General features: G+C 44.8%; 1 protein-coding gene across 10 annotated transcripts in view; it reads left to right on the forward strand.

Moving 5' to 3' along the window:
- The window catches only part of HUWE1 (HECT, UBA and WWE domain containing E3 ubiquitin protein ligase 1), a 95,107-nt gene extending 89,938 nt beyond the window's left edge, over positions 1 to 5,169 (forward strand). For all 10 annotated transcript variants that reach the window (XM_079959937.1, XM_079959936.1, XM_079959940.1 and 7 more), the window contains 8 exons: positions 93 to 210; positions 769 to 909; positions 1,156 to 1,443; positions 1,555 to 1,660; positions 2,417 to 2,534; positions 3,038 to 3,219; positions 3,674 to 3,864; positions 4,641 to 5,169. In XM_079959937.1, coding sequence (XP_079816063.1) covers positions 93 to 210; positions 769 to 909; positions 1,156 to 1,443; positions 1,555 to 1,660; positions 2,417 to 2,534; positions 3,038 to 3,219; positions 3,674 to 3,864; positions 4,641 to 4,743 — 1,247 coding nt within the window. In that variant the 3' untranslated portion in view covers positions 4,744 to 5,169. The remainder of the gene's footprint in view (positions 1 to 92; positions 211 to 768; positions 910 to 1,155; positions 1,444 to 1,554; positions 1,661 to 2,416; positions 2,535 to 3,037; positions 3,220 to 3,673; positions 3,865 to 4,640) is intronic.
- The last annotated feature ends 13,430 nt before the right edge of the window (positions 5,170 to 18,599 follow it).

Below are 18,599 nucleotides of genomic sequence, written 5' to 3' on the forward strand. Positions count from 1 at the left end.
AGGAATTTCATTAACTGGTTTCTGCAGCATGGCTGGAAGAAACACAATAAGGAGCGTGCAGCCGAACCTTCACTTTTGTTCTCATCTTGCAGAAACACACCGCACTGTGCTGAACCAGATCCTGCGCCAGTCCACCACCCATTTAGCTGACGGCCCCTTTGCTGTCCTCGTGGATTACATACGTGTGCTGGATTTTGATGTCAAACGGAAGTAGGTTTTAGGGTGGGGTGTTAGTATTCTGTTTCCTATTCATTTTAAATAATAATTAAAAAACAAGGAGATGCCAGAGATTGATTGTAAGCATGAGTATGATGTCTCACTTTTGATCTCTAGGGCAGATTGCTTGAGTGATATTCTAGGCTTGTGTGCTGACTTTTCTATTGGCTGTGATGCCCTCTAGCTTGGCCAGACATTTCTCATTTCTTGGCTCCTCCGTTCAGCTCCTCCATTGGCAAAAAGATCAGTGTGGGGCAGGAGAAGTGGTGGTGACTGGATGGGTGGTCTTATTCAGTTTTATATGCTTCTTCCCCTAGAATGAAGTATAGTCAAAAGTGTCTCTCAGCCCCAATTCTGAAGACACTTTGTTAAGGGTTGGAGAGATGGCAAACCCGCCCACTTTTCATCTACATCTGTAGAATATGTCATCTCTTGCATTGTTAGTGCTTTGCAACTGTAACTGTGAATCGGCTTCAGGGAGTTCCATAGTAATAGCCCTGGGGGCTGCCCAGTGTGAGAGGTAATGGCTACATGCTTACTCTTCTTTCCAAGGTACTTCCGGCAAGAGTTGGAAAGACTTGATGAGGGGCTGCGGAAAGAAGACATGGCTGTGCATGTGCGTCGAGATCATGTCTTTGAAGACTCATACCGGGAGTTGCATCGCAAGTCGCCCGAGGAAATGAAAAACAGATTGTAAGCAACTTCTTCAGCTACTAGAACTTTTAGCGTGCTGCTATAATCAGAGTCTTCTTATGTGCACCGTTTTCTTTCTTACCCTTGCTGAGGACCTTTGCCCACGTTTTGTCTAAATGTTGATTTTTCCTTATTTTGTAGATTGAACCTATAAACCAGACATTCAGTCCCTGCCAGCCTTTTTGTTCTAAACCCATCCTCCACTTCTGACATTTCCTTATTATTATATCCTCTTCTGTTTTTCAGGTACATAGTATTTGAAGGGGAAGAGGGTCAGGATGCTGGAGGTCTCCTGCGCGAGTGGTACATGATCATCTCACGGGAGATGTTTAACCCCATGTATGCGCTCTTCCGCACATCGCCTGGCGATCGAGTTACCTACACCATCAATCCTTCCTCTCACTGTAACCCCAACCACCTGAGCTACTTCAAGTTTGTAGGGCGCATTGTGGCCAAAGCAGTATATGATAACCGGTTGCTGGAATGCTACTTCACCCGCTCCTTCTACAAGCATATCTTGGGCAAATCTGTCAGGTGAGTAGTGCCTTTGCTTTTAGGGTTTTTGTTGAACTAGTCCATCTAAAATGGTTTCCCATCTTTCCCAAAACATGTTCCTAACCCAGCCAGCTTCCTTCAACCATACAGGTACACAGATATGGAGAGTGAGGATTACCACTTCTACCAGGGACTGGTGTATCTTCTGGAAAACGATGTCTCCACACTGGGCTATGACCTCACCTTCAGCACAGAGGTAAGCTGTCCCCTTCTCATGGAAGTATTTTGGGGCAAATCTTTTGGAAGTTGAAGGTTATTGAAGCTAAAGAGACAAAGGGCTATCGCACAGAATGGGCAACCATTCAATTTGGACAATTTTGAAGATGATGGATAAAAATCAAGAAGGTGGTAGAATTCCTCACCCAGAAGTTGTACAAATCCCTCCATGTGTAATAATAGGTGAAGATGACTATATATTTGCAGCGATTTTCTAGCAGTGGATACAGCTCTTTCCTTTTGAATTCAGATTTCTTTTGATCTTAAAAAATTAGAACTCTCTAAACAATGTGAGAAACAATGAGGCTGTGGATATTGGCATTGATTATCAAGCACTGTAACAAGAATGGCATTCGGACACAGTGTTCCAAAATAGTAAGGATGTATTACCTGGTGATAACTGCCAGAGTCTTCGTTGCCCCTGAATGATGGCTGCTGCTGTTCTGTTTTGGTTGTGTGTTTATATTTTACTATGCACAAGGGGTAAATCTGATTCTTGCAACTACATTATGGTGTTTTGTTAAGAGAAGCATCCATTGGGTTGTAATTTGAGGCTGAGGAGGAATTTGTGAAACTGAGAAAGGATTGAATCAAGGCCAGTATTGAGTCATTCTGACTTCTGGTCCTTGTCAGAAAGAGCAAGGCAAGCCTTCTCTTTTCCCAAGAGATGTTCTTGTTAATCCAGTTTCTACTTATTTAGTACACTTCTGTCTTTCCTCCTCCCCTACCCAAACAGGTTCAAGAGTTTGGTGTGTGTGAAGTACGTGACCTTAAGCCCAACGGAGCTAACATCCTTGTGACTGAGGAGAACAAGAAGGAATATGTACACCTGGTGTGTCAGATGCGAATGACAGGTGTGTTGGGGGAGTACACCTGAGAACAGTGAAAAGAACCTGATGATCTAAACCCATCTCTGCTGGAAGATGGGATCCCTCCACTTATTAACTTGCATCTACCTTTTGAATTAACATTCCCTCCCTATCTCATAATTCATACTAAATTCGAAGCAAAGAACTAGTGTCATACCAGAGCTGTCCATGAGTTGCTGTTTCACCGGATCAATAGCAATAGCCTGAAGAAGGAAGCCAAACTGTGTTTTTTAAGGAAAAGTGTACAAACAACAGCAACAACAAAAACTTTAGTTGTCTAATTCGGTCTAAGGTCATTACGTAGACTCTGTACTTGAGGCAGATTCATCTACCAATCAGCTGTGAGAAGTTGTAAATTTTACATAAATGTGCACATTTCAGTGTTTAGGTTTTATTCCCTCCTGAGCAATAGTTTTCCCTCTTCTTCGGCTACTTAGAACTTCCATTGCCTTCCCCACCCATTGATAATCCATATTCCCTTCTGGCAGGAGCAATCCGCAAGCAGCTGGCTGCCTTCTTGGAGGGCTTCTATGAGATTATCCCCAAGCGCCTCATCTCCATCTTCACGGAGCAGGAGCTGGAGCTGCTAATCTCGGGGCTGCCCACCATTGACATAGATGACCTGAAGTCCAACACAGAGTACCACAAGTACCAGGCAAACTCTATCCAGGTTAGCTTTTCCTTTCTAGCAGGTTGCCTTTCACCAACTCTCTATTCTCCAGAGTGGAAGTGTCAAGGCCTTATGGAGAGGAATCCTCTTGATTTTTCTTGGCATGTTAACAATCAATTTCCTTAGTTGCTTGAGTTCAATGAGACTTTGGGTAAACTTGTATAGTATCGCAGCCTTGATATGTTTGACTGCAAGTTTGATCTTGGAACACTGTTTGCCACTAAGCACACAATGAGGTGGCTCTTCTCCTGTTGGGCGTATATCCCCGCTACCTCCTGCTTGGAAGGCAGGAAATGTGTGACCCCATCCCTTCTGCTATCCTCTCCCCCTATTGGCTCCTCTTTGTGTTGGTCCTTCTGGGCCCTTCACTTCTGGAGGCCTGCAAATTTCTCATGTTCTCAGAAATGCCAGAATCTCTGACTCCAGTCTCCACTCCTTTTGTCCTTCTGCACAGATTCAGTGGTTCTGGCGAGCCCTGCGCTCCTTTGATCAGGCAGACAGAGCAAAGTTCCTGCAGTTCGTCACAGGCACATCCAAGGTGCCCTTGCAGGGGTTTGCTGCCCTAGAGGGCATGAATGGCATCCAGAAATTCCAGATCCACAGAGACGACCGCTCAACAGATAGACTGCCTTCTGCTCACACGTGGTAAGAGGCAAATGGATAAGCCCATTGTTAGTCTTCAAATTATAGTTTTCCATTATGCAGGAAATATTTTTATGTAAATGGAAGTGTGTCATATAATCACCCTAACTCCAAGAGGCCCTCCAAACTTCTGTAAGTGCTAGAATTCGCTGGTTATCATCTTGAGCCATAACACTTATACCATGACGCTGCTGAAGGTTTTACCGATGAATATCTGTAAGGGCCTAGCTATTTTACAGGAGCTTCCCTTCTACAGCAGTATCTGTTGCTCCTTTACCTAGAAACACAATTGGGGATTTTGTGAGCCGGGAGGGGAGAAAAGGAATGAGTGTGTTTCTGAAACAGAGGCTATCTATAACTTCAGTCATGAGTCAATGGTAAAGTCCTAAAGAAAGAGGTGCCAGAACTCCAGTTTTGTGCCTTGCAAATCCAAATCCCAGATGGAGAGTTGGATGGGGTGACAGTTGTTTGGGATAGACATTCTGCACATGTGCAGAGGATTGTTCATCACTTCCAAGGGCTGAATTTTGACCTTCAGAACAGGTTCTTGGGCTGTCCTCTAGTTGAAATGAAACACTTCTAAGAATCAAATGTGAGCAGGCTGTAGATCTGTAGGTTTTTGTCAGTAAAGTGAGCACGGCCTACACATTAAGAGTTCTGGCCAGTTTGGGGAGGGTGAAGGTACTGTCTTTTGCTCTCATTTTGAAAAAAGAAAGGCATTGACTTTGCAATCAAGCTGCTTGGCCCCACCCCCTTACACTGATGCTTTCTTCCTCCAGTTTCAACCAGCTGGACCTCCCTGCCTATGAGAGTTATGAGAAATTGCGTCACATGCTGCTACTGGCCATCCAGGAGTGCTCGGAGGGCTTTGGCTTGGCGTAAGGGTGGCTCCAGCTGCCATATTTTTCTACTGTCAGACTTGGGGAGCAACAGGAGGGAGTGGAACTGAGCGATGCTGCTCCCCCTTTTCCAACCACCTGTGTGTGTGTGTGCGTGCCCTGCTGCCCCCTTACTGAAGAGAGCCAGAGACCCCCAGCCAATCAGCCGTCTTCGGAGGTGGGGCCGGGGTGCAACCCCGAGAGAAAAAGACAAATTATATATATAAATATATATATATTTTTTGGTTTAGTTTGCATTTCTTAATTTGTGCTTGGAATGTGTTGATGAGGCGGCGGGAGGGAGCGTTTGGATTCTTTTGTTGGTCTCTTTCCTTGGCACCCATTTGCTGCTGGAAGGGAACCTAAGGTTTAAAAAATTCCAAAAAAAGGAAAAAAAAATTAAAAAATAAAAGCGCACTCTTGATAAGAATGTACTGTGCCTGTGTGTTCATTTTGGTAAGCGTGGAGAGTTCACCTGGCTTTGGGAAGATCTTCTGGAGATGCAGAAGGAGTCCGTAAGGCCATTCTGAATGGTAACATACATGCTTTGCATACAAAATGTTCCAGGTTCAATCCCAGACATCTCCATGTACAGCTGGTTAACACTTGTGACTGAAATTCTAGCAAGACAAAGATTACTCAAGTAGGATGGGAAGTCTCTTGACAACATGCCCACCCCAAATAATGGTCCTCCATGTGGTTGTTTCCTGTCTGCATAGTGTTCTGGCAAGCTGGGGTGGATCTTGCTTCTAGCACCTATGACTGTAGTTCAGTGGTAGAGCATCTGCTTTCCATGCAGAAGGTCCCGGGTTCAATTCCCAGCATCTCCAGGTAAGACTGGGAATGTCGTCAATCTCAATATCTGGAGAGCCTCTGCCAGTCAGTGTAGGCAATACTGAGCTAGATAGACTAATGGTCTGACTTGGTATAAGGCTGCTTCTTGTGCCAGTTTTCACCACTAATTTTATTTGCTGGAAACTGGGTGTGTAGATTCCAACGTGAGAGGGAAGCAGCTCTCTTGATTTTGGCAGTTTCGGGAAGGCAAGGTGACATCTCTAGTTATGTGTCAGAGGTAGCCAACAATAAATCACACAGAATATGTGAAGTTAACTCTTCATTAGAAGATACAAGGTCTGCTCAGGGGAGCCAGGCCTAATGAGCACAACAATTCTTGGTAGGTATTGCCCCTTATGGAGGCTGAAGATCCACACCTTCCCACAGCTGTCTAAATCTCGTCCTTTCCAAACAATCTGAGACTATGCCAACACACCTGTCTCTGCTCCTCTCCCTTCATCCCTCTTCTGGTCCTGGGCAACCAGGGGGATAGGTAGCTTGTTGCAGCAGGCAGCAGGGAGACATCCTAGCTTCTTCGCCAGCCTGTCTCATCTCTGCCTCTTAGACTCCCTCCTCTCCTGCTTCACCTTCTGTTTCTGGACTTCTCTCTGACACAGACCCTCCCTGCTCACTAAAACCTGTTACCTTTTCAGCTTCTGACACCACCTACTTCCAGGCTTCACCCTCTGACCACTCATCGTCATCCCACCACCATTCTCTGGGCTCTGAGCCTTCTTCCCTTGGTGGTTCCCCAGCCCGTGCCTTCAACCATTCCTCTGTGTCCAGCCAGTGCATGACATGCTTGTATTTTATGAGATCACTAGTCAGCATGCCATTTTGCATCCTGAGCAATCAAACCTCACTTCCTTTAACCAGGTTTGTACCACACATCGCTTTGGCAAAAATACCTTGGAGTTATGTCTGAAAAGGCAAGATGCTAAGAAACTGGCAATGCTTCTCATTTAACAGGTTGGGGCTTGAGTGTCCAACACAAACTCCCTGTCCTCCACCCCACAATGCAATTTCCTGTCATCCTATTTCTATCCCTTCTGCTACATGAATCCTTGCCAGAAATTCCTCTGTGAACTCAGTGAACAATCTCAGAAGACCAGAATAACTTCTGAATCATTTATTCTGGGCACTGAATCTCAAAGTGGAGTGTTTTGTTATTTCCGAATACCTAACATTAATACATATTGCATCGCTACCTATTGTTTGTTGCTTTGGTAGAGGATTAAGACTCCCAGATTTTGAAATGGGTGGTCTGGTAGTAAGAGGGTAAACGGGAATGGAGAAACTCTGGCTGTCCAGATCTTGTTGAACTGCATCTCCCATCATCTGTGGCCATTGACCATGTTGGTCCCAACATCACCTAGAAGGTCACTAACCCCAGCACTCCACCTGGAGAAAATAACTTGGAGGCAGTTAATGAGTCAGCAGAATGCTGATGAAACCTCTTGAATGGTTTTATTATGTGAGAGGCAATGGCTTCTTGCCCACTCTTCCTTTCTGTCCTCTGAAAGTCTCTTTAAAATCTCCATGTCTATTCCTTTCTGTACCCTACTGCTTCATTTAGGGCAAAATTGAATGACGCTACTACTTTCATGCTTGTGGTCAGGAGGGAGGAAACAAGTTTGTCCAGTTTCATGCGGGTGGCGCTGTGGGTTAAACCACAGAGCCTAGGGCTTGCCGATCAGAAGGTCAGCGGTTCAAATCCCAGTGTAGGGGTGAGCTCCCGTTGCTCGGTCCCTGCTCCTGCCAACCTAGCAGTTCAAAAGCACATCAAAGTGCAAGTTGATAAATAGGAACTGCTCCGGCGGGAAGGTGAACGGCGTTTCCGTGTGCTGCTCTGGTTCACCAGAAGCGGCTTAGTCATGCTGGCCACATGACCCGGAAGCTGTACGCCGGCTCCCTTGGCCAGTAAACCGAGATGAGCGCCGCAACCCCAGATTCGGCTACGACTGGACCTTTACTACTTTCATGCTTGTGGTCAGGAGGGAGGAAACAAGTTTGTCCAGTTTCTGTCTCCCCAGCAATAACAGCTGGGCCTAATGTACAGATTTCTCCTAAGAAAGGCAAAACTATCATTCAGAGGAAAGGAAGATGAGCACCTTTCGGCAATCTGCTTGAACTTTTCAAAATGAAGTTACAGAGATCTGCACTGGAGAGGCAGCAGCCAATTTGCTGACTTTTTAACTAGTAGTGAAGCTACAGCTGGGCTTAACAGCATGATGCCTATATCCTTAGGTTTTGTGAGTGGCAGGGGAAATGCTCTTGTCCTCTGTCCCCTTTGCCATAAGTTGGCAATGGGGATTATTGTTTCCTCCTCAAAAAAATGACACAAGAAAGCAAGTGGGAAGTGTGACTCTCCCACTTCGTCTTTTAGCTCTCTCTGCTTCTCAAGGCTCAGCTGAACAGAAAGTGGATGATGGGGGGGGGGGGGAGATAGGAGGAAAAGGGAAGGGAAATGGCCTGACTGAGGAGAAGGCAGGGGCAAGATAGTGGTATGTCATGAAAGGAGACAGAATAGAGCAGGCTTCCTCAACCTCGGCCATCCAGATGCTTTTGGCCTACAACTCCCATGATCCCTAGCTAGCAGACTAGTGGTCAGGGATGATGGGAGTTGTAGTCTCAAAACATCTGGAGGGCCGGGGTTGAAGCAGCCTGGAATAGAGCAAGAATGAAGGATGAGTAGAGACAGAAAAAAGAGGGAGTGGTGTCAGATTGGGTGAGAGGCAAAGACAGTGAAGAACCAGAGAGAGAATTCATATGCGCACACGTTTACCTGAGTCAGATGCAGAATCCTCTTGAAATTATTCACAGGTTACTCCTTACCAACCCCCCCAAAACAGAACATGTTTTAACTGACTGAACTGTAAAAAATAATTGATTCAATGCTTTACACCACTGACATGATACAAAAAATTGATGGTCATAGGCCCAAATAATATTTGCAAGATAGTCCCTCAAAGCCACCATTCTGTGATTTATTGGGTTTTTTTGTTATGCAGGTGGCGCTGTGGGTTAAAGCCTCAGCGCCTAGGGCTTGCCGATCGAAAGGTCGGCGGTTCGAATCCCTGCGGCGGGGTGCGCTCCCGCTGCTCGGTCCCAGCGCCTGCCAACCTAGCAGTTCGAAAGCACCTCCGGGTGCAAGTAGATAAATAGGGACCGCTTACCAGCGGGAAGGTAAACGGCGTTTCCGTGTGCGGCTCTGGCTCTGGCTCTGGCTCTGGCCAGAGCAGCGATGTCACGCTGGCCACGTGACCCGGAAGTGTCTCCGGACAGCGCTGGCCCCTGGCCTCTTAAGTGAGATGGGCGCACAACCCCAGAGTCTGTCAAGGCTGGCCCGTACGGGCAGGGGTACCTTTACATTTACCTTTACATAAAAATCATGAGGATCCATGCCTTGAATCAGTGTTTTTCTGTTGCTGGCTAGCAGAAGATTAGTGTGGTGGTGTTTTACTGTGCAGTACACCAATGTAAGCTTTATTTCAGGAAGTTCCATTTTAATCCTAATGGGACGCAGGTGGCGCTGTGGTCTAAACCACTGAGCCTCTTGGACTTGCAGATCAGAAGGTTGGCGGTTGGAATCCTCACAATGGGGTGAGCTCCCGTTGCCCTATCCCAGCTGCCAACCTAGCCAGTTCGAAAGCATACCAGTGCAAGTAGATAAATAGTTACTGCTGTGGCGGGAAGGAAAACAACATTTCCGTGCATTCTGACTTCCATCACCGTGTCCTTTTGCGCCAGAAGCAGCTTAGTTGTGCTGGAAAAGCTGTCTGCGGACATACGCTGGCTCCCTCGGCCTGAAAGCGGTGATGAGTGACACACCCCATAGTCAAATTGGACTGGAATTAACTGTCCAGGGGTCCTTTATCTTTTTGCATTTTAATCCTACTGGATGCAACCTTTACCCAGATCCTGTGAGAACACACACAACGTGCTCTTGCTCTTCTTTCCATCTGCTGGGGTGGGGGAAAGAAGCAACTGAAGAGGAAGTGATGCCCATGGCACTCTCAAAATCCCAAATGGGTCCCAAACAGTTGACAATCCTTGTGCCTCAGTATTGGCCATGATGTCTCTTTCCTGCTTACTCTGAGGCTGTTTTGCTAGTCGGGGGCAATACTCTTCCTGCTCAAGCAAAGGTAGTCAGATGCTGCAAAGTACAACTCCCATTACCCCTGACCATTGTCAGTACTAGTGAGGGCTGGGCTTTAGCCCAGTTTTAGTGTAGGCTATCCATATGCCAAAGTCTTCACTGTTTACTTCTTGCACTTGACAATCGGAAGGTCGGCGGTTCGAGGCCCTGCAACAGGGTGAGCTCCCGTTGCTCTGTCCCAGTTTGAAAGCATGCAGTGCAAGTAGATAAATAGGTACCACTCCGGCGGGAAGGTAAATGGCATTTCTGTGTGCCGCTCTGGCTTTGCCAGAAGCGGCTTAGTCATGCTGGCCACATGACCCGGAAAAGCTGTCTGCAGAAGTGGACAAACGGCTCCCTTGGCCTGTAAAGCGAGATGAGCGCCGCAACCCCAGAGTTGTTCACAACTGGACTTAACTGGACTTAACCTTTAGTCTTGCTTCAGTTTTCCTTCCCATCATTCTTGGACAGTTTGCTCTTCCAATCTTCATATGATACTTTCTTTAGTCCAGATTCAGGTAGGCAGCCATGTTGGTCTGACTTTAGTCCAAATAGCCTCATGCTGTCTGCTCTGGCAGCAGCTGCTCTCCAGCGCCTCCGGCCAAGGTCCTTCCTTCCCTGTCATGTTACCTTATTTGGCTGAAGATGCTGGGATTGAACCTGGGCTCTCTGTATACAAGGCATGTGCTCAGATCAGTTGGTTGGATAAAAATCATGTGAATAAGTAACAGAATGAATGCTTCCTCCAAATCATCCGGCACAATGGACATTGAACTCTTCCAGCCTAGCACTTCTCCCTGACTCCCCCAGGCCTGCTGCCTTCTCAGTACTCTGTCTCTTCCCCCACCCCTTTATGAAAAAATTATTAAGAGATTCCCATAATACAGTAAAATTACAGCTACAAAAAAAAAAAAAGTTGAATGCAAAGTTTTAAAAAGTAATTCTTAGCTCTTACCACCCACAGTGGACACTCGCTCCTCCCAGGTCTCACCTGGGTCTTTATCCTCCCAGCCTCTCACCCTGGGAGACCAACCTTTCCCTTTCTCTCACATGGGGTCCTCCATCAACCATCTACCACCCCTATGAGTATACAATCTCTGGGTGTTAATAAGGGCCCCAAACATAGGACTCTGAAGAAAGAAGAAAACCAAAAGGAGGCAGGGAGACAAAAAGATACTGAAAAGAAAACTGATTTTCCATCTGCTGGTTACATTAAAAAATATGATCATTCAGCCCATGCTAACATCCATCTTCTCCACTTTCAGTTAAACAATATTTATTTTAAGTCAAGGTATCTAATTTATTTTCTTTTTCCCGTGAAAAGACAGATTCCCTAATTGTTATTATTGATAAATGTCAACCATTTTTTAAAACTTTACTTCTGTTAATTCCCACCACCATTACTCCATACTGAATGATAATAAGTTCTTCTGTCCATGTCCATCTTAAAGTCTCCCCACTGTGCTCACACACTGGGCCAATATTCCATATTCCTCCCCCCTCACTAAACATGCATTAGGTCGTGTCCAGTTCCATACGTTCAATTCCATTTCCTGTTGTATTTTAATTTCCTGTTGCGTTTACAATAGTATCCTAATCTTATCATCTATGACCTTCCATTTGCTTTTTCTCCAGAAAGAGTACCATAATTTTAATAGCATCATTCTCTAAATTCGCTCCAGTTCATATGCAGAATATTATCTCCTTGTTAGAACTGAAGGAAGGCCAGGACTAAAGTTTTCCTTTTTTTTAAAAAAATATTTTTTATTAACTGGCCAATCACATCAAATTAAATCACATCATATAAATTCCGAATTACAAAGCCAAATTTTTAAATTTTGTTTGTTGGGGGAACCCATACTTCAAGATCCAAAGGGGAATTCAGATCATCTTCTTATTACTGCGTTAATGTCCAAATCAGTCCCAATCAGTCCAAACAAAGTTCGTAATTCTATCCAGTCTTATCTTGGTGTTGCCACATCATATCTTGTTCGTATAATTTCTCTTTTTCCTTTACGATCTCTTCTGTTAGTCTCCTTAAGCCGATAGCAAGTGTAATAATCCTGTGTGGATTTCCCGTTCCTCCACTAAGTCCAGATGGTTTCCATATATCTCCTTCGTAGATAACATCACTTTATCCATCGTAAATTTTGGCATTTGTCGCTCTTAAGTCCCACCGAGGAGTTGATTCACGATATGTAAACAACTCTATTTCTCTCTTTCTCCTCCCAGACCCAAGAGCTCCCACAATGCCTCACAAAATGGCTAACGGCATTTTTTCCTGACTGCGTCACTCCAAAACTCTTAGCTTTCCAGCTTCATCTTGAAACATTGCTTTGGATCAAAAGTTTATCTCCACACAGCCTTAAATCCACAGCTTAAGTCCTTAATTTCTGACTCATTAGGGGAGGGGGATTCTTGTTAAATCACATAAAAAGGTAGAGGCAGGTTTTTCCCCCCCTCCCCCCTCAGTCATTACCGTATCTTGACGTTCTTCTCGTATTTTATTGTTGTCTTGTTATCAGAGATCTCTTCTGTCAGCAGTATTTACTCCCCTTTTTCCTTGATGTATGTGCAATTAATCATGTCCAAATTATTTCTTTTAAAGATCATTGCAACCAGCGGCGCGAATCGGGGACGGCGTCGAGGAGTGCCGAAAATCCCACAGGAGGGCTTTGTGCCTAGTGCCCCCACCCCCACAAATTCGGGGGTGGTATAGGGCACAGCAGGCAAGGGCCGTCCCCCCCATAATCCTGGGGGGGTTAATGAGGCTAATTACCCCCATCATAGCCTCCAAATTACCTCGTGTGGGTCGGAGAGATGTTATTGTCAGCCATCTTCCGATGCGCCACCTAGTGGCCCCCCCAACTAAAGTTTTCCTAAAGTTTGTCCCCACCCCTCTCAACGCTACCAGTACCATATCTGAATAATTCATCTCACCATTTTTTATTTTATCTTCTCCTTCTCCAAATCCTTGTATGGTAGTCATTTACATTTTTAAAATTTAACTATTTCATGATCCAGTGCTGCCACTTTTTCATCAATTTGGTCTGAATTATCTGAGTGTTCCCCATTTCCATTTTCCATATCATATCTCTCTGGCTCATTTTCTTCATCAAACATTGATCTGATCATTATTAATTGTTCAGCCATCAACTATTGAACAATACCAGCGGTCACTGGGAGATCCAAAAGTACCTTAACCATACTGGATACTTTTGATGTACTAGATATTATTAGCAACTAAATCCCCCTTAATATTTCCACAGCTGCAACTGTGTCTTATCTCAAAGCAAATTCCTTTCTCACAGCTAATGATGATCGCTTTACTTTCAGCTTTTCCAGTTCTCTAGTGGCAGGAAACAGAAAAAGGATTAAGGATTTTTCACATATAGGGGGTTCCTCTCGTCTGTTTAATCTTTCTTGTCAACCATAAATTGGGCTTTTCACTCTGCTTTAGACACTTTTAACAATCAGTTTCCTTTCTGTTTTTCTCAATGACAGAAGGCAGTACTTTCAGACTGTAGATTTTCTGCAGCAGATGAAGTGGGGTTGGGGTCTGTTACAGTTTCCTTGTCCCAGAAGTGTTTTAAAAAGAGAGAGTGCAGTTATTTCTTACCTTTAAAAGGTGATTACTCAGCATTTGGGCAAATCTGGAGATAGTCTGGAGGAGCATCCTTTTTAATAAAAACCCTCTAATTTCTATTGGTTCTTAAACAAATACAAAAACCATTAAGCACTCATCCAGCAGTACATCTAACGGTGTTGGTGCTGTCCATTGACTCTAGACATAAACTTTTACATTCAACGTTCAAACGTATTACTTAATGTAACCTCTCCAACTGAAAATATTGAACTGTTTGTATAACGAGGTCTTGATATTTGTCATTAACAAGCTTAAAGAAAGGAGTGAGTCCTTTCTCTTGGAAGGTGTCTCTATTCGTTATGCCTTTAATTGCTCTCCTGTGTCTGGTGACAGACATTGCTATATCTGGAGGGGCCTCCTTGGTGTCTCCATAGTTGGATTCTGATGTGTTTAACCAGATTCAAATCCTTATTCAGCTATGTTGTTCACAGGGTGACCTTTATCAAATTGCTATTTTGGAGTCCAACCTACCACCCAGGTCTGTTGTGAGGTTAAAATTAGAGAATCCTACGTATGTTGCCTGGAGTTCCTTCCAGGAAGGGTGGGAAGCAAATGCTATAAAGGATGTCCGAGACACAGAACATCCTGCTTAGTTTTCCTAGGCTGGCTTTTGAGAACTCTTGGGGAAGTTAGTACCTCATTATTGAGAAACATTTGTTATTTTTAAGCAGAGCTCAAGTCAAAACAAGTAATGCTTGGATGCAGAACAGAGTGTGGCTGTAACTAGCCATTTATGATATATGAGAGTGAGAAAGCCTGTGTATCAGCCTGCCTTGTAATTTGCCACTTGGATGAGAAGCACTTGCCCATAGCCAAACCACCTACATGCTAAGCATAGCAAAGCCCTCTTTAATTGAGGAGGGGGAGCAACTGTGTGAGCTTCACATATGGCTTGAATTTGTTCTCTCTCTGCCTCAAAGGCATATTGTACCTTCATGGTTATAGGCTAACAGTGCAGCATCAAAAGCAGCTGTAATAGAGGAACGCACATCTTTAGCACCACCAGAGGTGCTCACGACCTCTAAGGAAGGATGCAGCAGCAATACGTTTGTGGCTGTTTTTGGAGAGCCACCTAGCGTGGTTCAGCGCAGCATTCTTCCCTTAAAAAAAGGTTTATATTGAAGACTTTGTGTTACAAAATAAACAAATAAGGGAAAATACATATAGCGTCTCCACTTTCAATTCATAGTCTTTTCCAAAACTTAATGTTCAGTATGAGACACTAATGTCATGGACATATTATGGTTGTGGAGAAGAAAGTGGGCGAAGAAATGGGGGGTGTTGTTCTATTGCTTAGACTGCATCTGTTTACATTTCCCCCTCTTGGCAGCTCTTAAGTTGGTCCAGTGGCCCTTTTGTGGAGGCAGAGTACCCAGGAATTTGGAGGGGGGGATGAGAAGTGGCAGAACAGGATGAAACACATTCAAAGATGGAATCCTGCATCTTTGGCATGGAGTCACATTGAATTCAAGTCAAGTCAAGTAACCTTTATTGGCATCCCATAAGAACATTCAGAATACATTTAAAATAGCTAGGCCAGTGCGATCTCGTCGCCACCCCAACAGCACAGTCACTCGCCAAAGGGCAGAAGAGGCAAGCAATCTGCCTCATCTCTGTGGGTTTCCAGCAATCCTGTAGCATACTTTGGCGACAAAAAATCAAATAGAGGAACTTAGCTACTGTCTTGGTGAGCTCCTGGTCTCTCCCCTGTAATAAGAAGCGCATGACCTCCGTCTCTGGTTTCCATGTTGGAATACATAGATGGTCTAGAAATTGTTGGCGGAGATCATCATACATTTTACAGTTAAGGGCCATGTGAGCTAGAGTTTCCACCAGGTGGGCATCGCATGGGCAGATCCTATCTCCTTCTGCCAAACCTGCAAACCTGCCCCAAAGGAGGTTAGAAGGATTAGAATTGAACTTGGCCAGTGAAAAGGCCCTTCTTTCTTGTAGATTAAACAAAAATTGTAAGTAATTAAGATTAAATTCCTGCGCCCAAGAGAGTCGAAAATAAAAAGGAGGGCATGTTTTTTCCGCAGCTGAGATTAGTTCCTGGCGATCTATGTCCCACAGCCTAGTTTTTAACATGGTCTTTGGCAAACTGGGAAAGCCACAGCGCCCAGGATATCCTCTGAAACCCGAGTTCCTGTATCTTTGTGCAAAACAGTTGTAGCCCTGGGGAAAGGAAGGAGTCAGACAGAATGCTAAACACATTTAAAGATGGAATCCTGCATCATAGGCATGGAGTCACATTGAATTGAATGTGACTTACTTAGGAGACATGTATAGGATTGTTTGCATCCAGCACAGCTCTGTCCTGAGCATGAAGTGCCAGTTCTAAACAAGTCTCACATGCTGGATGTGAAGGGTAGAAAGAAGAATGTGCGTGTGTGTTTGTGTGTGTGTGTGTCAGAAGGATGACTTTCTACTCTTTCCCCTGTTGCCCTTTTGGAAGTCCATGATGAAGACTTGTCATCCACCACCCCATGAGATCTTTCAGCAATCTTTGCTCTGGTGTCCCGTTTTCCCTTTGCCACAGAAGCAACGTGAGGGTGGAAGCGGATCTAGCTAGACGGCGCACCCTCGTGAGACTTAAGCAGTCGAGGAATGCAATTATTTTGTCGCTGGAATTCAAAAGTATATTGGAATTTGAAGGGCAGCGCTTCCCCCATGTTCATGCACGTCCCCGTCCCCCCACTCCAGTCTGCTGGCCGAGGACAGAAACACAAACATGTCTGCATCTTGCCTTCCCTTGCAAGATAGCCTCTGCCCCTAACTGGTCTGATCGTTCCGTTCCCAGTGAAGCAGCCATTCCTACGTCCTCAGACGGTTCTGCTTGGGAAAACATATGTTGCTTCTTCATGAACCACGAAAAACACGAAGACAGTTGGGGCAGGCAAAATCTTTGAGTGCCAGTTCCTTCGTAGCCATCTTGAGGGCATGGAGTGCAAAGGCGCCCTCATGGAGAACAGCTTCATGGGGCCGACACCATCTTTTAAAGGGGCGAGGGGACAGATCCCTAGGCAGCTAAGGGAGGTGCTTGCTTCGCCACTCGCGGGAGGCCAAGTAGGAATGGCAGCTGTGGGGATGGTCGCCAGGGAAAGCACCCTGCGCTGATGACTCAAGGCCCTCTTTTGAACATTTTGGGTGGTCTGAGGGCAAGTTGAAGCGTGAGGGGAAAGCTGGCTTTGCCCACCTCACTGGCCCATGTGAAACATGACTTTCCTCATGGTGGCAGTCTGAGGGAAAAGCGGGATGATGATGATGATGATGATAATGATGATAATAATAATAATAATAATAATAATAATAATAATAATAATATCTAACTCAAAATATCAAACCCCGGTGACTAAGAGCAGGAATATGACGCTTGGTGCAGATCTTACTTTTTGAGAATAAGCATAAAAACGCTATGTGGTATTTTGTTTCTAGTAGGCATTTTATATGTGGTCCCCCCAACCCCACTCTGGCTGCTCTTTCTAAATAATGTTTAACATACACACAAACCTGAGCCCTTTGAATGTGTTGAGCTGGCAACTGAAAAAATAAGTTCAATCGTACCAGCACCCTAAAACCAGGTGACTGTAAAATTTGTGTGAATTTTCTCTTAATAAATCATTTCTGCCCCTCCACTATTTATTCCATTCTAGGTATGAACACAGGTATTTCTTTATCTAAACATGCACACCTAGAAAAAGATTGACAAGAATTGCACAAGAGCAGATACAGTATTATAAACATATTTCACAGTGTGGGGAAACGAGGATTGTGCTTTGGGTGGGGGAGGACAAGGGAACATCAAATCCCACCCATCTATGGGTTCCAGATATAATAAAGGACCAGAATACAGCAGCTGCATTTACTTTATGAAGATCACCAGAGTACTCAAAGCTTAAGCCCACCTGAGCTAACTCTGTTTCCCTTCAACATTACCCCACTTCCAGGTCCCAAATTCTGTTGCTTAAAGATAGTCACAATACATGTATCAGCCATTTTTTTAAAAAGGATCTTGTGCAAGTTTGCTCTTATGCAAGACCTCTATCAAAATATTGCCCCTGCTCCAGTGACGAGGTTCCTTTGACCAGCCATTTACTTTCCAAGAAAGAAGCCGGAGCAGAATGAGTGCAAGTTTTCACAGCCTTTATTGGGGTTCATGGCTCTCATAGCCACCACTCCAGCCAGCCTCCACAACAGCCTGGTTGTGGCAAGTGGCCGCTGAGTTGCAGATATCAGTCTGGACATTCCACTTGTGCACCAGCAGTAAAAAGGCTAGGTTATGATCCTCAGCTGAGCAGCAAAACAGAGCAAAGGGGGTAGTGATAGAAGCCAGCCACATGACAAACTGCCCACTAAAACTAAGGAGCTTCAACATCAGTGACTGCAGATGTATAACATGTTATACTTACTGGATTTTGTGTGCTAAGGAGCAATCGATATTAAATGGGGTGGGGAGCATGGGCTACTTTTCTGATGATTTCACCTTGATACACTAAAAACTTGCATGCATGAGTAGCACCAGAGCTTTTTTCTGTCTGGAACTCAGTTCTGGCACTGCTAGAAAAATAGCACTGAGTAGCACTCATTCCACAAACTCATCTGGAAGTGCCCCTTAGCGGCTAACACTGATATGGGGAGTAGGAGAATTCCATTAATGAACAAGTACAGCTAAAGCATGCTCGTTCTACAGTACCATGGTACCTCGGGTTACAGACACTTCAAGTTACATACGCTTTAGGTTACAGACTCCTCTAACCCAGAAATAATACCTCGGGTTAAGAACTTTGCTTCAGGATGAGAACAGAAATAGTGCTCTGGTGGCACGGCAGCAGCAGGAGGCCCCATTAGCTAAAGTGGTGCTTCAGGTTAAGAACAGTTTCAGGTTAAGAACAGACCTCCGGAACGAATTAAGTTCTTAACCCAAGGTACTACTATGTGTATTCACACAGCAGTAGATAACACAGCCCTGTATTAAACACTAGCAACTAGGAATTCAATGAAAGTGAGAGAACAGGCCTATGGAGGAGAGATGGAACACTCAGTACTCTCCGCACATGAGATAAATGCATCCAAGAGGGACAGAGCTCTCCATCCTTCCTGTCTGCCTCCCAGTAGGCTAGTAAACATTTTTTGCAGGTGATTGGTAACACCTGCGGCTTTATTTACAAGGCTCAGAGGAATCTTATTTTAAATGCACCTTATTCTAGAGTGTAACAGTGCCATAAAACATAATTAGTATCCC

This window comes from Podarcis cretensis, assembly GCF_951804945.1.
Source record: "Podarcis cretensis genome assembly, chromosome: 17".
Taxonomy (NCBI): domain Eukaryota; kingdom Metazoa; phylum Chordata; class Lepidosauria; order Squamata; family Lacertidae; genus Podarcis; species Podarcis cretensis.